The sequence below is a fragment of the Tupaia chinensis genome, unplaced genomic scaffold (genome assembly GCF_000334495.1).
Source record: "Tupaia chinensis unplaced genomic scaffold, TupChi_1.0 Scaffold150288_1, whole genome shotgun sequence".
Classification (NCBI taxonomy): Eukaryota; Metazoa; Chordata; class Mammalia; order Scandentia; family Tupaiidae; genus Tupaia; species Tupaia belangeri.
This window is the reverse complement of record NW_006210128.1, coordinates 855468-869337: the sequence shown is the minus strand read 5'-3', so window position 1 is coordinate 869337 and position 13870 is coordinate 855468. Positions and strand designations below refer to the sequence as shown.

The 13870-nt window shown below is 43.0% G+C and overlaps 1 protein-coding gene across 1 annotated transcript in view; it reads left to right on the top strand.

Annotated features, from left to right (window-relative positions):
• DYRK4 (dual specificity tyrosine phosphorylation regulated kinase 4) overlaps positions 1–13870 on the top strand; it is a 63924-nt gene that overhangs the window by 36210 nt on the left and 13844 nt on the right. The window contains exons 10-13 of the mRNA XM_006172053.1: positions 2134–2270; positions 2555–2695; positions 8981–9119; positions 12606–12687. Coding sequence (XP_006172115.1) covers positions 2134–2270; positions 2555–2695; positions 8981–9119; positions 12606–12687 — 499 coding nt within the window. The remainder of the gene's footprint in view (positions 1–2133; positions 2271–2554; positions 2696–8980; positions 9120–12605; positions 12688–13870) is intronic.

Sequence of the window (13870 nt, the reverse complement as noted above, 5' to 3'; positions counted from 1 at the left end):
CTTTCCCTTGTATTTCTGCAGTTCCCCAGGATGGTGCCTCTTCCCATCCTGAAGGTGAAATCTGGGCAATAACTCCCACTACTGTACATGGGATGCTTAGCCCACTAGGCTGTTGGCGCTCAGAAATTTCCTCTTCTGGACATTTCATCACAACTTAGTGCTAGGAGACCAGAAGAGTTTCTGATGGCTTCATAGAAGAGGTCAATGTTCTTAATAGCTTTTAGGGGTATGTTTCTCAAGCTTTCTCATACATACCAATAGCATGGAGATCTTGTTAGAATGCAGCTTGTTACCCAGCAGGCCTGGAATGAAGCCTGAGATTTTGCTATTCTAAATAACTTTCAGGTAATGTCAATGCTACAAGTCCTTGGGGTATACATTGAGAAGCAAGGATTTTGTTTTAATCACTTAGCCTTTATCTAGAGCCCTGGTTTTCAACATTTTTAGGTCCAGGGTCCCTTTGAGAGTCTGAGAAAAGCTATGAGTCCTCATCCTAGAAAAAACAACCCTCATATACACAAACTTTCGGAGACTTAATGGGTCCTTGGTTAATAATCCCCAAAATAAACCTTACCTCCAATTCAACCAGACATCTTTAATTCCTCCATCCCTGCTCCTTCCCTCCCTTCTGCCTGAGCCCAGCGTCTCTGGGAAAATGTCTAGAAATGTCAGCACTACCTTTAAGTTCATTCACTAGAACTCAGTTCTTCCATCTTACATCTTAGAGAGCTTTGCTGGGAAAAGAGGGAGAATGTATCTCTCTATAAACGTGGAATCTCCATCCTTATTGCATTCAGTGTACACACAAATACATGATGCACATAACTAAATTTTCAAACAAGACTTATAGCTGCATTCTCATAGTTATTCTGTCAGCAAGTGTTTGTTTTTAGGAAGTGTTAATTAACTACTTAATAAGCACCTATCCTAAGCCTGGGCATCTGCTAGACTCTAAAATAGAAAGGAGCTGTAAAGTATGAGTACAATACCACCCTTGCTCTTAAGTAACCACAATCAATGTTAAAGGTGACATGTGAGCAAATAATTATGACACAATCAGACTGGTGGTATGTAGAATATATGTTCACATTCTAGGAAAACACTCATGAACCTTTACACCGACATGTGTGCACGTCTATCTCATCCCTGTCCTTTTCCATACATCCTCATGACAGAACTTACATGTAGACTAACACATCTCCATGTGTCTTTGAAGTGGTACATGTTTGTGTTCCTGGTCTTGATTCCCTCCTGTATGAACAGACGCCACGCCTCACAAACACAGCCCAAGGACTTGTACACGGACACTTATTCTTCACTCTCCCAACCTTAGAAGCATAAATAGAAATCAGATTCACAGAGCTTGAGGACCTTTGAGTTCATCATACCCAGAATCTTCATTTTAAAGACAAGGGCACTGTCTCTCAGAGGAGTGCGTGGCTTGTCTGAGGCCACCCAGCTAATTTTCAATCAAACATTTCCCCTGATTTTGATGAACCACCTCTCCCTAGTTTCTAGCAGCGGGAGAAACATAGGTGATTCTGGCTCTAGGAGGTATTCCTCTTCTTAGCCTAGGGACATGACATTTAAGTCCCATGCTGCTAATTGCAGTACAGGATTAAATCGAGATAAGTCCTAGGGAGAACTGGTCAGGGAGATGCAGAACAAACATAAATCCCCTATTGGTGGAGACACATCAGGGGTCAAAAATAGACTTCCCCAAGCGGGAGCTGCTGCTCAACTTTAAGGATCTTAGCATGTCCAAACAGAAAGGAGCCACAGGGCTGCCTGGCCTAACACTCTTACTTTACAAGTCTTAAAACTTGCAGATTATGGGATTTGAACTCCGGGACTTCAAGTTTCCTACAGACTATTCAGTGTTCTTTGCACGGGTTGGCATGCATCAAGCCTGTAGGGCTTCCCCTGGCACCACGTGGGTGTTCTGGAGTCCAGGCGACAACCGAACCGTTGCAGCAGCAGTGAGGTGCGGTGGGGGCGGCACAAATGCCCAGCACAGTTTAGAACCCCCCCCCCGGAGTGACCCCTGAGTTGGAGATGGGGATCTAGGGCCCAGTATTGGGGAAGCCCCAGAGCCTGTGGCTCTGCTCCTCACCCCCGGCCTGGCTTCTGCAGGTCCTGCATGACCACATTGCCTACCGCTACGAGGTTCTGGAGATGATCGGAAAAGGGTCTTTTGGACAGGTGGCCAAGTGCTTGGATCACAAAAACAATGAATTGGTGGCCCTGAAAATCATCAGGAACAAGAAGAGGTGTGGCTTGTTGGATACATAGGCCATAGTGAGGGACTGCATGACTCTGGTCCATTGGAGTGGCAACCCTTCCTGCCTCAGCTCATCCTCTGAGCTTCCTCTCTACCTGTCTGGTTCCATGTAGAGGAAAATAAGAGGCAGGAGGATGGTGTTTTTGCTTGCTGCTCCCCTAGACAGTGCAGTTGGGGAGGGCTGAGGAAACGGGCCCTCTGCTACAGTGTGTGATAAAACCAGTGTTATCTGTCCCCATTCCCCACCCTCCCTGCCTCTCCCAACCACCCCAGATTTCACCATCAGGCCCTGGTGGAGCTCAAGATCCTGGAAGCGCTCAGAAGGAAGGACAAAGACAACACCCACAACGTGGTGCACATGAAGGACTTTTTCTACTTCCGCAATCACCTCTGTATCACCTTTGAACTCCTGGGGTCAGCTGCTTTTTCTTTGTACTTCATTTTCTTTTGAAAAATTGCTCAAGTGAAGGAAAGCTTTGAGGTCGGAACGCTAGATTTTTCTGGCTGTGACTATTTAATGAGTGGAATGGGTACAATAGCCACTCAGTTGTCTAGATGGCCCAGGAGTAAGGAGGCTGGGACTGAAAGTGGCCCCTCTTTTCCCCACCCGTCAGTATACGGTCACCTGCCAGCATACCCAGTGTGTGCTTCCCTGTACTGAGTACCAAACTGGGGACACAACAAGACCTCTGCCCTCAGGAGACAAACTGAAATGTGTTGAAAGGGACTTTCCTTTGCTCCCACGCTCCCCATTGGCTGGCTTCCCAACCTACAGTGCAGAGGGTGGAAGCCAAAGAAATAGGCAGCTGGCTTCTCAGGGTGGTAAGTGGGTTTCGATTCTGAGTAAATAAGGAAAAAAGGAAATATCTGCAGCAGGAGAATGGATGCAGTTACCTGGCTGAATATTGAGCCTGAAAAGGCAAGGTTGGAACCGGCAGTTGGTGTAATGACTATGCCACTGGACTCCCATGTGTGGTTGACCACGGTTGGAGTCCTGGACCTGGTGGCTTAAACTCATGCTGGGCGCGTGTGCATGCACGTCCAAGATCCTGAGAGGAGAATGGAGAAGGGATTGCGGCGTGACCATTCCCCCGGGGAGTGATTTTTCACTCTCTATCTCTCTGTCTCTGTCTTTCTGGTGAGCACATGTGCCCTATAGCAAAAACCTCTCAAAAAAAAAGAAAGAAAGAAAGAAAAAGAAAAAGCAAGCTCAAGGCCAGCAGGTGGATTGGTGGTTAGGGCACTGGAATCTCACATGGCTGACCATGGTTTGAGTCCTGGACCAAATGGCTTTCTTTTTTCTCTCTCTCTCTGGTCAAATTGAATAATAATAATTAATAAATATATATATATTTTTTGAGAGTTTTTTTTTTCCGCTATAGAGCGTGTGTGCTCGCCAGACAGACAGAGAGAGACATAGAGACAGAAAGCGAGAAATCACCCCCCATGGGGGATGGTCACGCCGCAATCCCTTCTCCTCCATTCTCCTCTTGGGATCTTGGGCACGCACACACACGCGCCCAGTGTGAGTTTTAAGCCACTGGGTCCGGAACGCGAACCGCGGTCGACTACGTGGGAGTCCAGCGACATAGCCATTACGCTAACTGCTGGTTCCCAATAAATATATATTTTTAAAAAGAAAAAGAAAAGGCAATCTCATTGGAAAGACATGCTAATTTGATGGATTTTTTCTCTCTGAGAAGACCATCTGATGCCATATATATGTGTGTGTGTGTGTCTATATACACACACACACACATACATATATACACACACACACATATATATTTATTAATGTATTGTAATTTATGATTTACATATAATTATTACATTAATACATCTTTCAAGGGTAAAGTATGTTGAAAAGCTGCTTAAGTCAAAGAAAGAAAGCTTTAAGGTCAAAATCAAACATATATTCACCACCTTCAACATTTAACATTGCATTATGTTGTAAACATTCAGGATTTGCTCTACTGGTTATTTTGAAAGTATATATTGAATTCTCAGTGATCTTTACTGTGAAGTACAGTTTAAAGAAAACAAAGTGATTAAAGATTATACAACAAAGAGTCTCATAAATTAATAAGGGCGGATTTTTGAAAACAAAGACAATCTATTTAAAATCAGATTATTTTATTTTATTTATTTGTTTTTATTATTTTTAAATTTGCCACAGGGCATACATGTTCACCAGAGAGAGACAGAGAGAGAGACAAAGTGAGAAAGCAAGCTGCCAGGTCTGGGACTCAAACCGTGGCCGGTCATGTGGGAGTCCAGCACCTTAACAACCATGCCACTTGCTGGTCCAAACAAAGATAATTTTAATGTAGCCAATGAAATAATTTGTAATATCTATGTAGATAATTGTGGGACATAAGAGTTTATAATCTGAAAAGGTCTGTGGTATCAATCATTAGTCCAGTTAGAGAGAGGTAAAATTGTACGTAATGATAGAGCATTAGGAAGAGACAGAAAAAGAAAACTTACTGTGAGTTCTTGTAAGACCAAGGTCCAGTCCTGTACAGAAAAAAAATGTAATTTCCATACAGATAATTGTGAATCTGAATTGTTATCCTTTTAATTAGGGAATTTAATCCATTGGCATTCACTGTTGTTACCAATATGTGTGAAATTATTCCTGTAATTTTGTTACTCTTTTTTTTTCTCATTGTTTTGTGCTATTTATCACCCTCTAGTTTTCCTGCTGTAGTATCCCTTTAAGTATCTCCTAAAGAGCTGACTTAGTTTTGGAGGATTCTTTCAGCATTTGTTTATCTGGGAATGACTTTATTTCTCCTTCCCATTTGAAGGACAATCTTGCGAGGTAACAACCTTTTGACTGAAATTGTCTTTCTTTCAGACTTTTGAAAATGTCATCCCATTCTTTCCTTGCCTATATTGTTTCGGTTGAGAGGTCAGATGTTAATTTAGTGGGGTAACCTGTGTAGGTAACTTGGCACTTCCTTCTTGCCTTTTTTTTTTTTTCTTCAGGTTTTTGCCATAGGTTCTGTGTGCTCACCAGAGACAGTGAGAGGGAAAGTGAGAAATTATCCCTAGGGGGATGGCCATGCCACAGTCCTTTCTCCTGCATTCTTCTCTCAAGATTCTGGGAGCACACATGCACCCAGCCTGATTTTCAAGCTGATGGATCTGGAACTCAAACCACGGTCACCATGTGGGCATCAAGTGCCATAACCACCACACCACCTGCGGGCCCCTCTTTCTTGCCATTTTTAGAATTTTGTCTTTGTCTTTGATTTTTCCTAATTTGGCTATGATATGTCTTATTTATTCATTTATTTATTTGAGAGGTTTTCGCTATAGGGCGCGTGCGCTCGCCAGACAGACAGAGAGAGACATAGAGACAGAAAGTGAGAAATCGCCCCCCAGAGGGGATGGTCACGCCGCAATCCCTTCTCTTCCATTCTCCTCTCGGGATCTTGGGCACGCATGCACATGCGCCCGGCATGAGTTTTAAGTCACGGGGTCCGGGACGTGAACCGTGGTCGACTACGTGGGAGTCCAGCGACATAGCCATTACGCTAACTGCTGGTTCCCACTATGATATGTCTTTGAAAAGATCTTCTTATGTTAAATCTATCTAATGTCCTTTGAATAATCTCCTGGATTTGTATGTCCACATGCCTCTCTAAATTTGGAAAGTTTTCTGCTAATATATTGTGAAAGAAATTTTCTACATCTTTACCTGTCTCTTACCCTTCTGGAATACCTATTATGCAGATATTCAGCTGTTTAATGTTGTTTAGGATTTCCTGCAGCTTGTCCTGATTTTTAATGCTTATTCTTCCATTCTTTTCAGTTGCTTGGACTAAATCAGGGATTTTATTTTCAAGGTCAGAGATTCTTTTTTTCTGTGTGGTCTAACCTGCTGTTAATAATTTTGAGGAAGGCTTTGATTTCCTGCATTGCATTCTTTATCTCGAGAATTTCTGTTTGATTATTTTTAGCATGTCTATCTATGGAGTTCTTCCTTCAAGTCATGGAAGGATGTTCTCATCTTCTGAAATTGGTTGTCTGTTTTTTCTTGCATCTCATTGAGTTTTATTATGATGAATATTCTGAATTATTTTCCTGACATTTCTGTGATTTCTTGTGTTTTATCCATGGTTGGTGAGAAGTTATTATGTTCCTCTGAGGGGGAGGTATTTTCTGTTTCCTCCTATCTCTTGGGAACCTGCTTTGAGTTTTAGCGATCTGGTGATATATTCACTTCTTCCTACTTCTTTGGAGTATGTTTCTGTAGCTGTGTGCTCATGCACATCCCTATGATATGAGTATATGAGTTAGCCCTATGCCAGTTTCCCTCCTCTACTGTGGGTGGGAGTTTTAAGTTCAGGTTTTCAGAGGGGAATTTCTCTCATTTTACTGCTGTAAGTTGTATAAAGAAAATTCCTTCAAGACCTCACTGTCTTCAAGTGTTTGGTTCCTTATACCCAAACCTCTCTGGTCCCAGGGAGGCTAGAGGCCGAGCTGGACAGGTAGAATGAAAAGCAGTAGTCCAATTCGCACACTACGTGTTGCATGGTGTGTGGTCTGAAACAGTCTCTCCTCCCCCCAGCAGGCTGGGTGGGGGCTCCTGCTGATCAGCTCAGACCTGGCAGCCTTTGCTTTCCTGTTGCTCCTGGGTGGGTGAGGGGCAGAATGACATCAGCACAGCTAGGCCAGCAGCTTCTGCCTCCTATCTCTGGGACTTCAAGAACTGAGTGGTGGTCCTTGAAGGCTGGAACAGACTCTCCTTCCCCTCTGTAGGTGGATAGGGGTCGCTGCTGATCAGCTCAGGCCCAAGGCCTTTGCTTCTCTGTTGCTCCTTCTCTCTCTCCACCTGATGACATTTAAATAGCACTCTGAACCCAGAATTCATTTGGCAAAGGAGAATAGTGAAGAGTTGAGTTCCCAGAGGCATTTGCTGAGCTAGTTGCTTGGTGCTCCTAGCTCTATTCTCACTGATGGTGAAATTCTTGGAACCACCAAGAACTGAGTCTAAGGGAGGCTCATACCTTCCTCAGCATCTCCAGTGGTTGCAGACGTGGTCTTCTGTCTAACATGCAGAGGTTGATTTTTCTCTGCAGTGAAAAGAACACAGGCTGCCTTTCTTGGCTATTAGTCACTGTACACAGCTAGGATCATTGTACAAGGGAATGCCAAAGTTTGCGGGAAAACAATTAAAGTATGAGTTTATTTTGGTTTTAAAAAATTATCGAAATCCTTTCACAGTTTTTTCATAGTACGCATTTCCCATAAACTTTTTGAAGACTCATCATATTTAAAACAGCTCTGAGAGTTCAGAAGGGACAAGCGTGTGGAGAGAGACTGCAAGGTCGGAGAGGCTGGGGAGCTTCCGAGGGTCACTACTCAAGATGGGGCCAGAGCCAAGTCTCATCTCCATTGGGCCCTCTGAGTGAATGGGTTCCTAAATGCTTCCAGAGTTAGAACATCTTCGAGATGCTAGGTTAGGAGGAAGCAGCAAGAGGCTGATGCGGGTTGTTTCTGGGTCGTGCTCTTTCCCTCCTCTCATCTCACAGTTGTACAGAAGTGACAAACTGGCAGCTTACAAATAAGGTTTTTATTTAAACATGCTTTGTCTAAGTTTCTGGCATTTATAAGTCAGTGATAACTATTTAATGCAACAGCCTTTTATATACTGTTGCAGGCTTCCACTACTCTAGAGAATTTAGGATTGTCTGGGAAAAGCGAGACTTCATTCCGGAAAGGCACAGTTTGATGGGACCAAGTGGCCACAATTGCTTTTTCTTTTTTTCTTTTTTTTCTTTTTCTTTAAATATTGCCACATGGTGCATGCGCTTGCCAGAGAGAGAGAGAGAGAGAGAGGAAGTGAGAAACCACACCCACAGGGCTATAGCCACACCGTAGTCCCTCTCCTCCATTCTCCTCTCAGGTCTTTGGGCACATAGATGTACACAGTGTGCTTTAGGACACCAGGCCTAGGCCTTGAACTTCGCAGTCAGCTATGTAGGATCCAGTTGCATCAACCACCATGCCACCAGCTGGCCACTCACTTATCTCTGATGGGGTAGGGACCCTCTGTTTTGCCTTGGCCCCCATTTGCTCATTTTCCTCCTCCCTTCCTTGCCAGGTATTGCTGCTTGGTTGAGTGACTAGTGGACTTCCTAGGTCCCAAGGGCCTGAGAACTATGAATATTTCAGAAGTTTGGTCCAGCCTCTTACTCCATACGCATAGCAATGTGTTAAGGGCCTTGCCATATAAGAAATGTGAGTGGAAGACAGGGTTAGTAGAGCACCCTGTGTGATATTTGAGTTGTATGGGCAGACCCAGAGCTCAGATCCTGGATTAACTTAAACACACCAGGCATTCCCATGGGCACGGCCATGAATCTGAATGACTAAGGGGAAGACAGAGGCATAGAAAGATCCTGTTAAGGGTTTCTCTCTCTCTCTCTCTTTCAATAAATAAATAAGCTTAAAAAAAGAAATGAAGGGACATCTGAGAGGTATAATGGTTGGACTTTATCCTCATTCACCACAAGTCAGTGGGCAAAATGAATTGAAAGGACAGAAAAGCCCTGCCTCCTGGACTAAGGCTTATCTACTATAAAGGAAAATGAGGCAGAATGGGATTGGGGTGGAATGGAAGTACAGGCTCAAACTTGGAATTCTCTTTTTTACATCCACATGCATAATTTTCTCTCTTTTTACCAGAATCAACTTGTATGAGTTGATGAAGAATAATAGCTTTCAAGGCTTCAGTCTGTCGATAGTTCGGCGCTTCACACTCTCTGTTTTAAAGTGCTTGCAAATGCTCTATGTAGAGAAAATCATTCACTGTGACCTCAAACCTGTAAGTACATCCTTTGTCCTGCCACAAGCAGGTTCCAACTCTTGGAAACTGTTTGCTCCATCCCATTCCTTGGGAAGCCAGCATTGCCAGAGATCCAGGGCAGAAGGCAAGACCCCTCCACCCCCCACCCCCAGTCATAGGTAAAAAAGTAAGTCAAGTGGGATGCAGCGAAGACAAAAATTCAAATACTCAAATACTAGAAAAACAGAGACAAATGTGGTGTCATTGAGGCAGACAGGAACTGGAAGGTGAGAAAGCTTTACTCTGGAAGGCCCAGGGGTGGGTGGGTGGTATCTTGAGCATAGGATGTGCAGTTAGAAGTCCTGGGAGTCTGAGTTACTCTTCCTTGCTGTGACTCACTCAGCAGAACACTTTTTTTTTCCTAGTGGGGTGGGTCTGTGTACTAGAAATAAACATAAAAATAAACACACAAAGACATACAAGTATAGAAAAGTGAGGATTGGGTGGGTTCGACTTCTCTGATGGAAATAACCATGACCCTGAACTGGCCTCAGGTAGAAAATGGGGGAAGAGGAAATGGAATGAGAACCCAATTGTTTTTGTTTTTAATCGGCTAAAGATTGAAGACAACCGGCGCCATGTAGTTTGTCTGATCTTATGGGGCTAATTTAGCCACACATGTCACTTCCTTTAAACAGATACTGCTCTTCACTTTCAGGCAGTTAGCATATTTACGTGCAAATTGCTTTCATCACTATGCAAATGACAGCTCACAAAACTACATTTTGTATGTGTTTAAAGATCACCATGTTTGCTCAGATGGGCTTCTCTCCATACTTTTTCAATAAGAAAATCAACATTCACCTGTAGCCCTTAGCCATTCTACTTGGGAGCCTAGGGTTTTCTAATGAATGCTCTGCAGATGTGTGCCAGACAGGCAGGTGGACTACTCCACTAAATCCCTGCTTTGTCCAATAAACTTTGAGTTGGTCCTAGCATACAGTAAACCCCAGAAAGTTTTCTCTACTCCAAACAGAGGTGACCTTCCTGCACATCTTGCTAGTATGCTATACTGAACTCTGGTACTGCACTGAGTGCTTTGTGTCGGAATCATTTCTTTATCTATATCCTCTGGACTGCAAGCTCTTCCAGGGTTAGGCACCATGTCTTCTCACCATTGTATTCCCAGGACCTAACATGATATCTGAAAGTAGTCATGGTAGGCAATACGTATATACTTGTTAAATTAGTTAGATTGCAAATATGAGGAAATAACACAGAGAAGTAGCTAGGAACAAGTACTAAGGATCTGGTTTTAAAAACAACCTGATCCTTACATATAAATATCTCTTAACTTTTCTGTACTTCCTTCTCTCCCACCCAAAAGTAGTTCCATTCTTTTTCCTTTTTATCTGTAAAGCATTGGGTAAATTCGGGATGTTTTGACAAAGATTATGAAGATAGACATGTTCTCTGGCTGCCCAGCAAAAGAGCCTCACAAGGATGATGGTACAATGAGTCATTCTCCACATCTAAGTCCCTAGTGCTCAGCTTTGCAGCTCCTAGGGGTCACATCACTCATGGTCTTTGGACTTAGGAGCTGACTCGCACCAAGAAAATTCACAAGACACTTGATAGCCAAAATATCAGGTAACAGATTTTCTTGAGAAATAGATCATGTTCCCTTGAAATATGCCCCTGTAGGGTAGTATACCCACAACTAGGAGAGTGTTTTGTCAGTGCAGATTTAAGAATTATGGAGTTATTCTCATGGACCTTATGATTAATAATATAAGTGACTTACAATTGCCATTCCATTCACCCCCTCTATAGAGCTATGTGCTAATAATATGGGAATGCCAGCCCCATCTAGTTAAGGAACCTTTCCACTGAGCCAGAGACATACTAAAAATTCTTGCTCTTTTTTTTTTTTTTTAAAGGTTTTTACCATTGGGTATGTGCACTTGTTGGAGAGGAGAGAGACAAAGTCAGTGAGAGAAAAAGTGAGAAACTATCCTCCAGGGAGGATGGTCATGCCACAACTCCTTCTCTTCCATTCTCCTCCTGGGATTTTGGGCACACATGCACATGTGCCTGGTGAGATTTTCAAGCTGCTAGATCTGGGACTTGAGCTGCAGTTGGCCATGTAGGAGTCAGTGCCTTAACCACCACACAACCTGCTGGCCTCCTACCCTATTTTTTAAACCAATATTTTCTATAGGGCACATGTGCTCAAGAGAGAAAGAGAGAGAGAGAGAAACAGAGACAAAGACAGAGAGAGGAAAAGTGAGAATTTACTCCCACCAAGGGGGGTAACCATGCTTCAATCCCTTCTCCTCTTGGGATTTTGGGTACCCATGCACACACACCCAGTGTGTTTCTCAAGCTGCTGGGTCTGGGACTTGAACCATACAGTTGCCAGGTGGAATCCAGTATTTTAATCACCATACCACCAATCGCCCAAGAAATTCTTGCTCTTTTAGGGATTTTTCTGATCACATGCTCTGTTCTGTTAACACCAATATTCTTTAGAAAAGAAACTATGGACTAAATTTGTACTCTCTTAGCTTGTAGTGCCAGCATCTTCAGACCAGGTCTGCTATGCCATATTTACAGTGTTGGGGTACTGAGTAAGCAATCACATAATCCACTCATCTGATATGGATGTCCTTGAACACATGGTTAGAATTTTACTCTTCCAGCCTTAGCCCATACACGCTCATGATGAGAGAAGAGCCCAGAAGCTCTGCCTCTTTATCCATAACTACTGAAATGCCTAGCTTTACGTTTTCCCCAAGGTTAGCATAAGAAAGACCAACCCATGGGACCAGCAGTTGGCGTAATGGCTGTGTCGCTGGACTCCCACGTAGTCGACCGTGGTTCACGTCCCGGACCCAGTGGCTTAAAACTCATGCTGGGCACGTGTGTATGCGTGCCCAAGATCCCAAGAGGAGAATGGAGGAGAAGGGATTGCAGCGTGGCCAATCCCCCCTGGGGGGTGATTTCTCGCTTTCTGTCTCTCTGTCTCTGTCTGTCTGGCGAGCTCACATGCCCTATAGCAAAAGAAAAACTCTCAAAAAAAAAAAAAAAAAAAGAAAGACCAACCCAAATAAAACAATTGCCTTTGTATGTTTGTTTGGGGAGTCTTCTACTGTCATAGTAGTATTTCAATGGAGACATTTAATAGAATTTAATGGCATTTCTAAGGTTTTATGCAAGCAAGGCATAGAACCAGGTACCAAGGAAGATACAAATAAACACATAATCTTCAGGAGTTAACAAATCAGTGTGGGGAAAGAGACAAAATATATGCAGAAGAAATACTTCACAGCAATGCCACTGCTAAGAGGTATGGACCACAAGTCAAATGGGAAGTCAGAAGATGGGGAGAACGGTCAGGTCTGGAGGAGGCCCTTGGAGGCATATCTGAACTGGGCCCTGGAGGATGGCAAGGATTTGGGTAAGCAGAGAGTGTAGGGCAACATTATTGCAACTTTACATATGCCTTTTCTTTTCTATCTCTAGGAAAATATAGTGCTGTACCAAAAGGGTCAAGTCTCTGTTAAAGTTATTGACTTTGGATCTAGCTGTTATGATCACCAGAAAGGTAGGCAGGTTCCAGTCTCTTTCTATTCCTTCACCCAGGAGGTCACTGGGTTCCAGCCGGGGCTTAGTCATTACATTGGGAAAAGTTCTTTGCTTTTCTAAGACCAGGTTTCCTCATCTATAAAATGAAAAAAATCAGATTCAAGTTCCTTAACAGTCCTTTGATGTGCTCATATTCTGTAGATATGGAATTTTTCAAGAGTACTGGGTCACAAAACCAACTAGATGTGATCAGAATTATTCAAGATTCCGAAAAATTAGTTTCCAGGGTTTTACACTAGGCCGTACCAGATTCAATTTTCTGGGGAGTATCTCAGAGTTTGCACTGTAGACAACACAGCCCTTCTGAATTTTGATATTTACTTCCCTAGATTTCACGGGCTTTATACTTTTTGCAAGCTTTAACCCAGAAAGCAATCCTGGAGTACATTTGCATAAACTTTACTGAACTTGATGTTGGCTCCTATCTAGTTTGATGTGAGGAACAACACGTACCATTTGACAACATCTGTTGAGTATATGCTGTGAGTCAGTCACTGTCCCGGGTACTAGAAACAAAACATGAACATTTCTTGTCCTCAGGGTGCTTAAGGTCTAACATGAGAGATGGAAAGATAACACAACAAGTACAATGATTAGATTTATACACTGGTTCACAAAAGAGGGACTCAGAGCAGTCTTTGTGGTGACAGGGGTGTCAGGGGAAGTCTCCTGAGGTGAAGAAAGGATGACCAGATGGATGTTCCCAAATATCCTGCAAAACCACTTTTGAGGACATTTGTATGGATCCTATAAGGATTTCAGCTAAAAGGGGCCAGCAGGTGGTATGGGTTAAGGCACTGGACTCCCAAACAGCAGACTGTGGTTTGAGTCCCAGACCTGGCAGCTTGCTTTCTCATTTTCCCTCTCTCTCTCTCCCTCTCTGTCTCCCTCTTTCTGCCCTATAGCAAATTAAAAACAAATAAGAATAAATAAATAAAATAGTTCTTTTTAAAAATTAATGAAATAATAACAATAATAAGTAAATGTAAAGAATTCCAGTTAGAAAATAACACTTCCCTAAGATTACTTCTCTCAGGCCCTGGAAGAATGAGTAACCTATTAGTTGCCATTTATCTTGGTGACCAGGCTGTATGAATTAGTTTGTAATGATTTAATCCTTGGTTTCTGACAGTTATTTACCC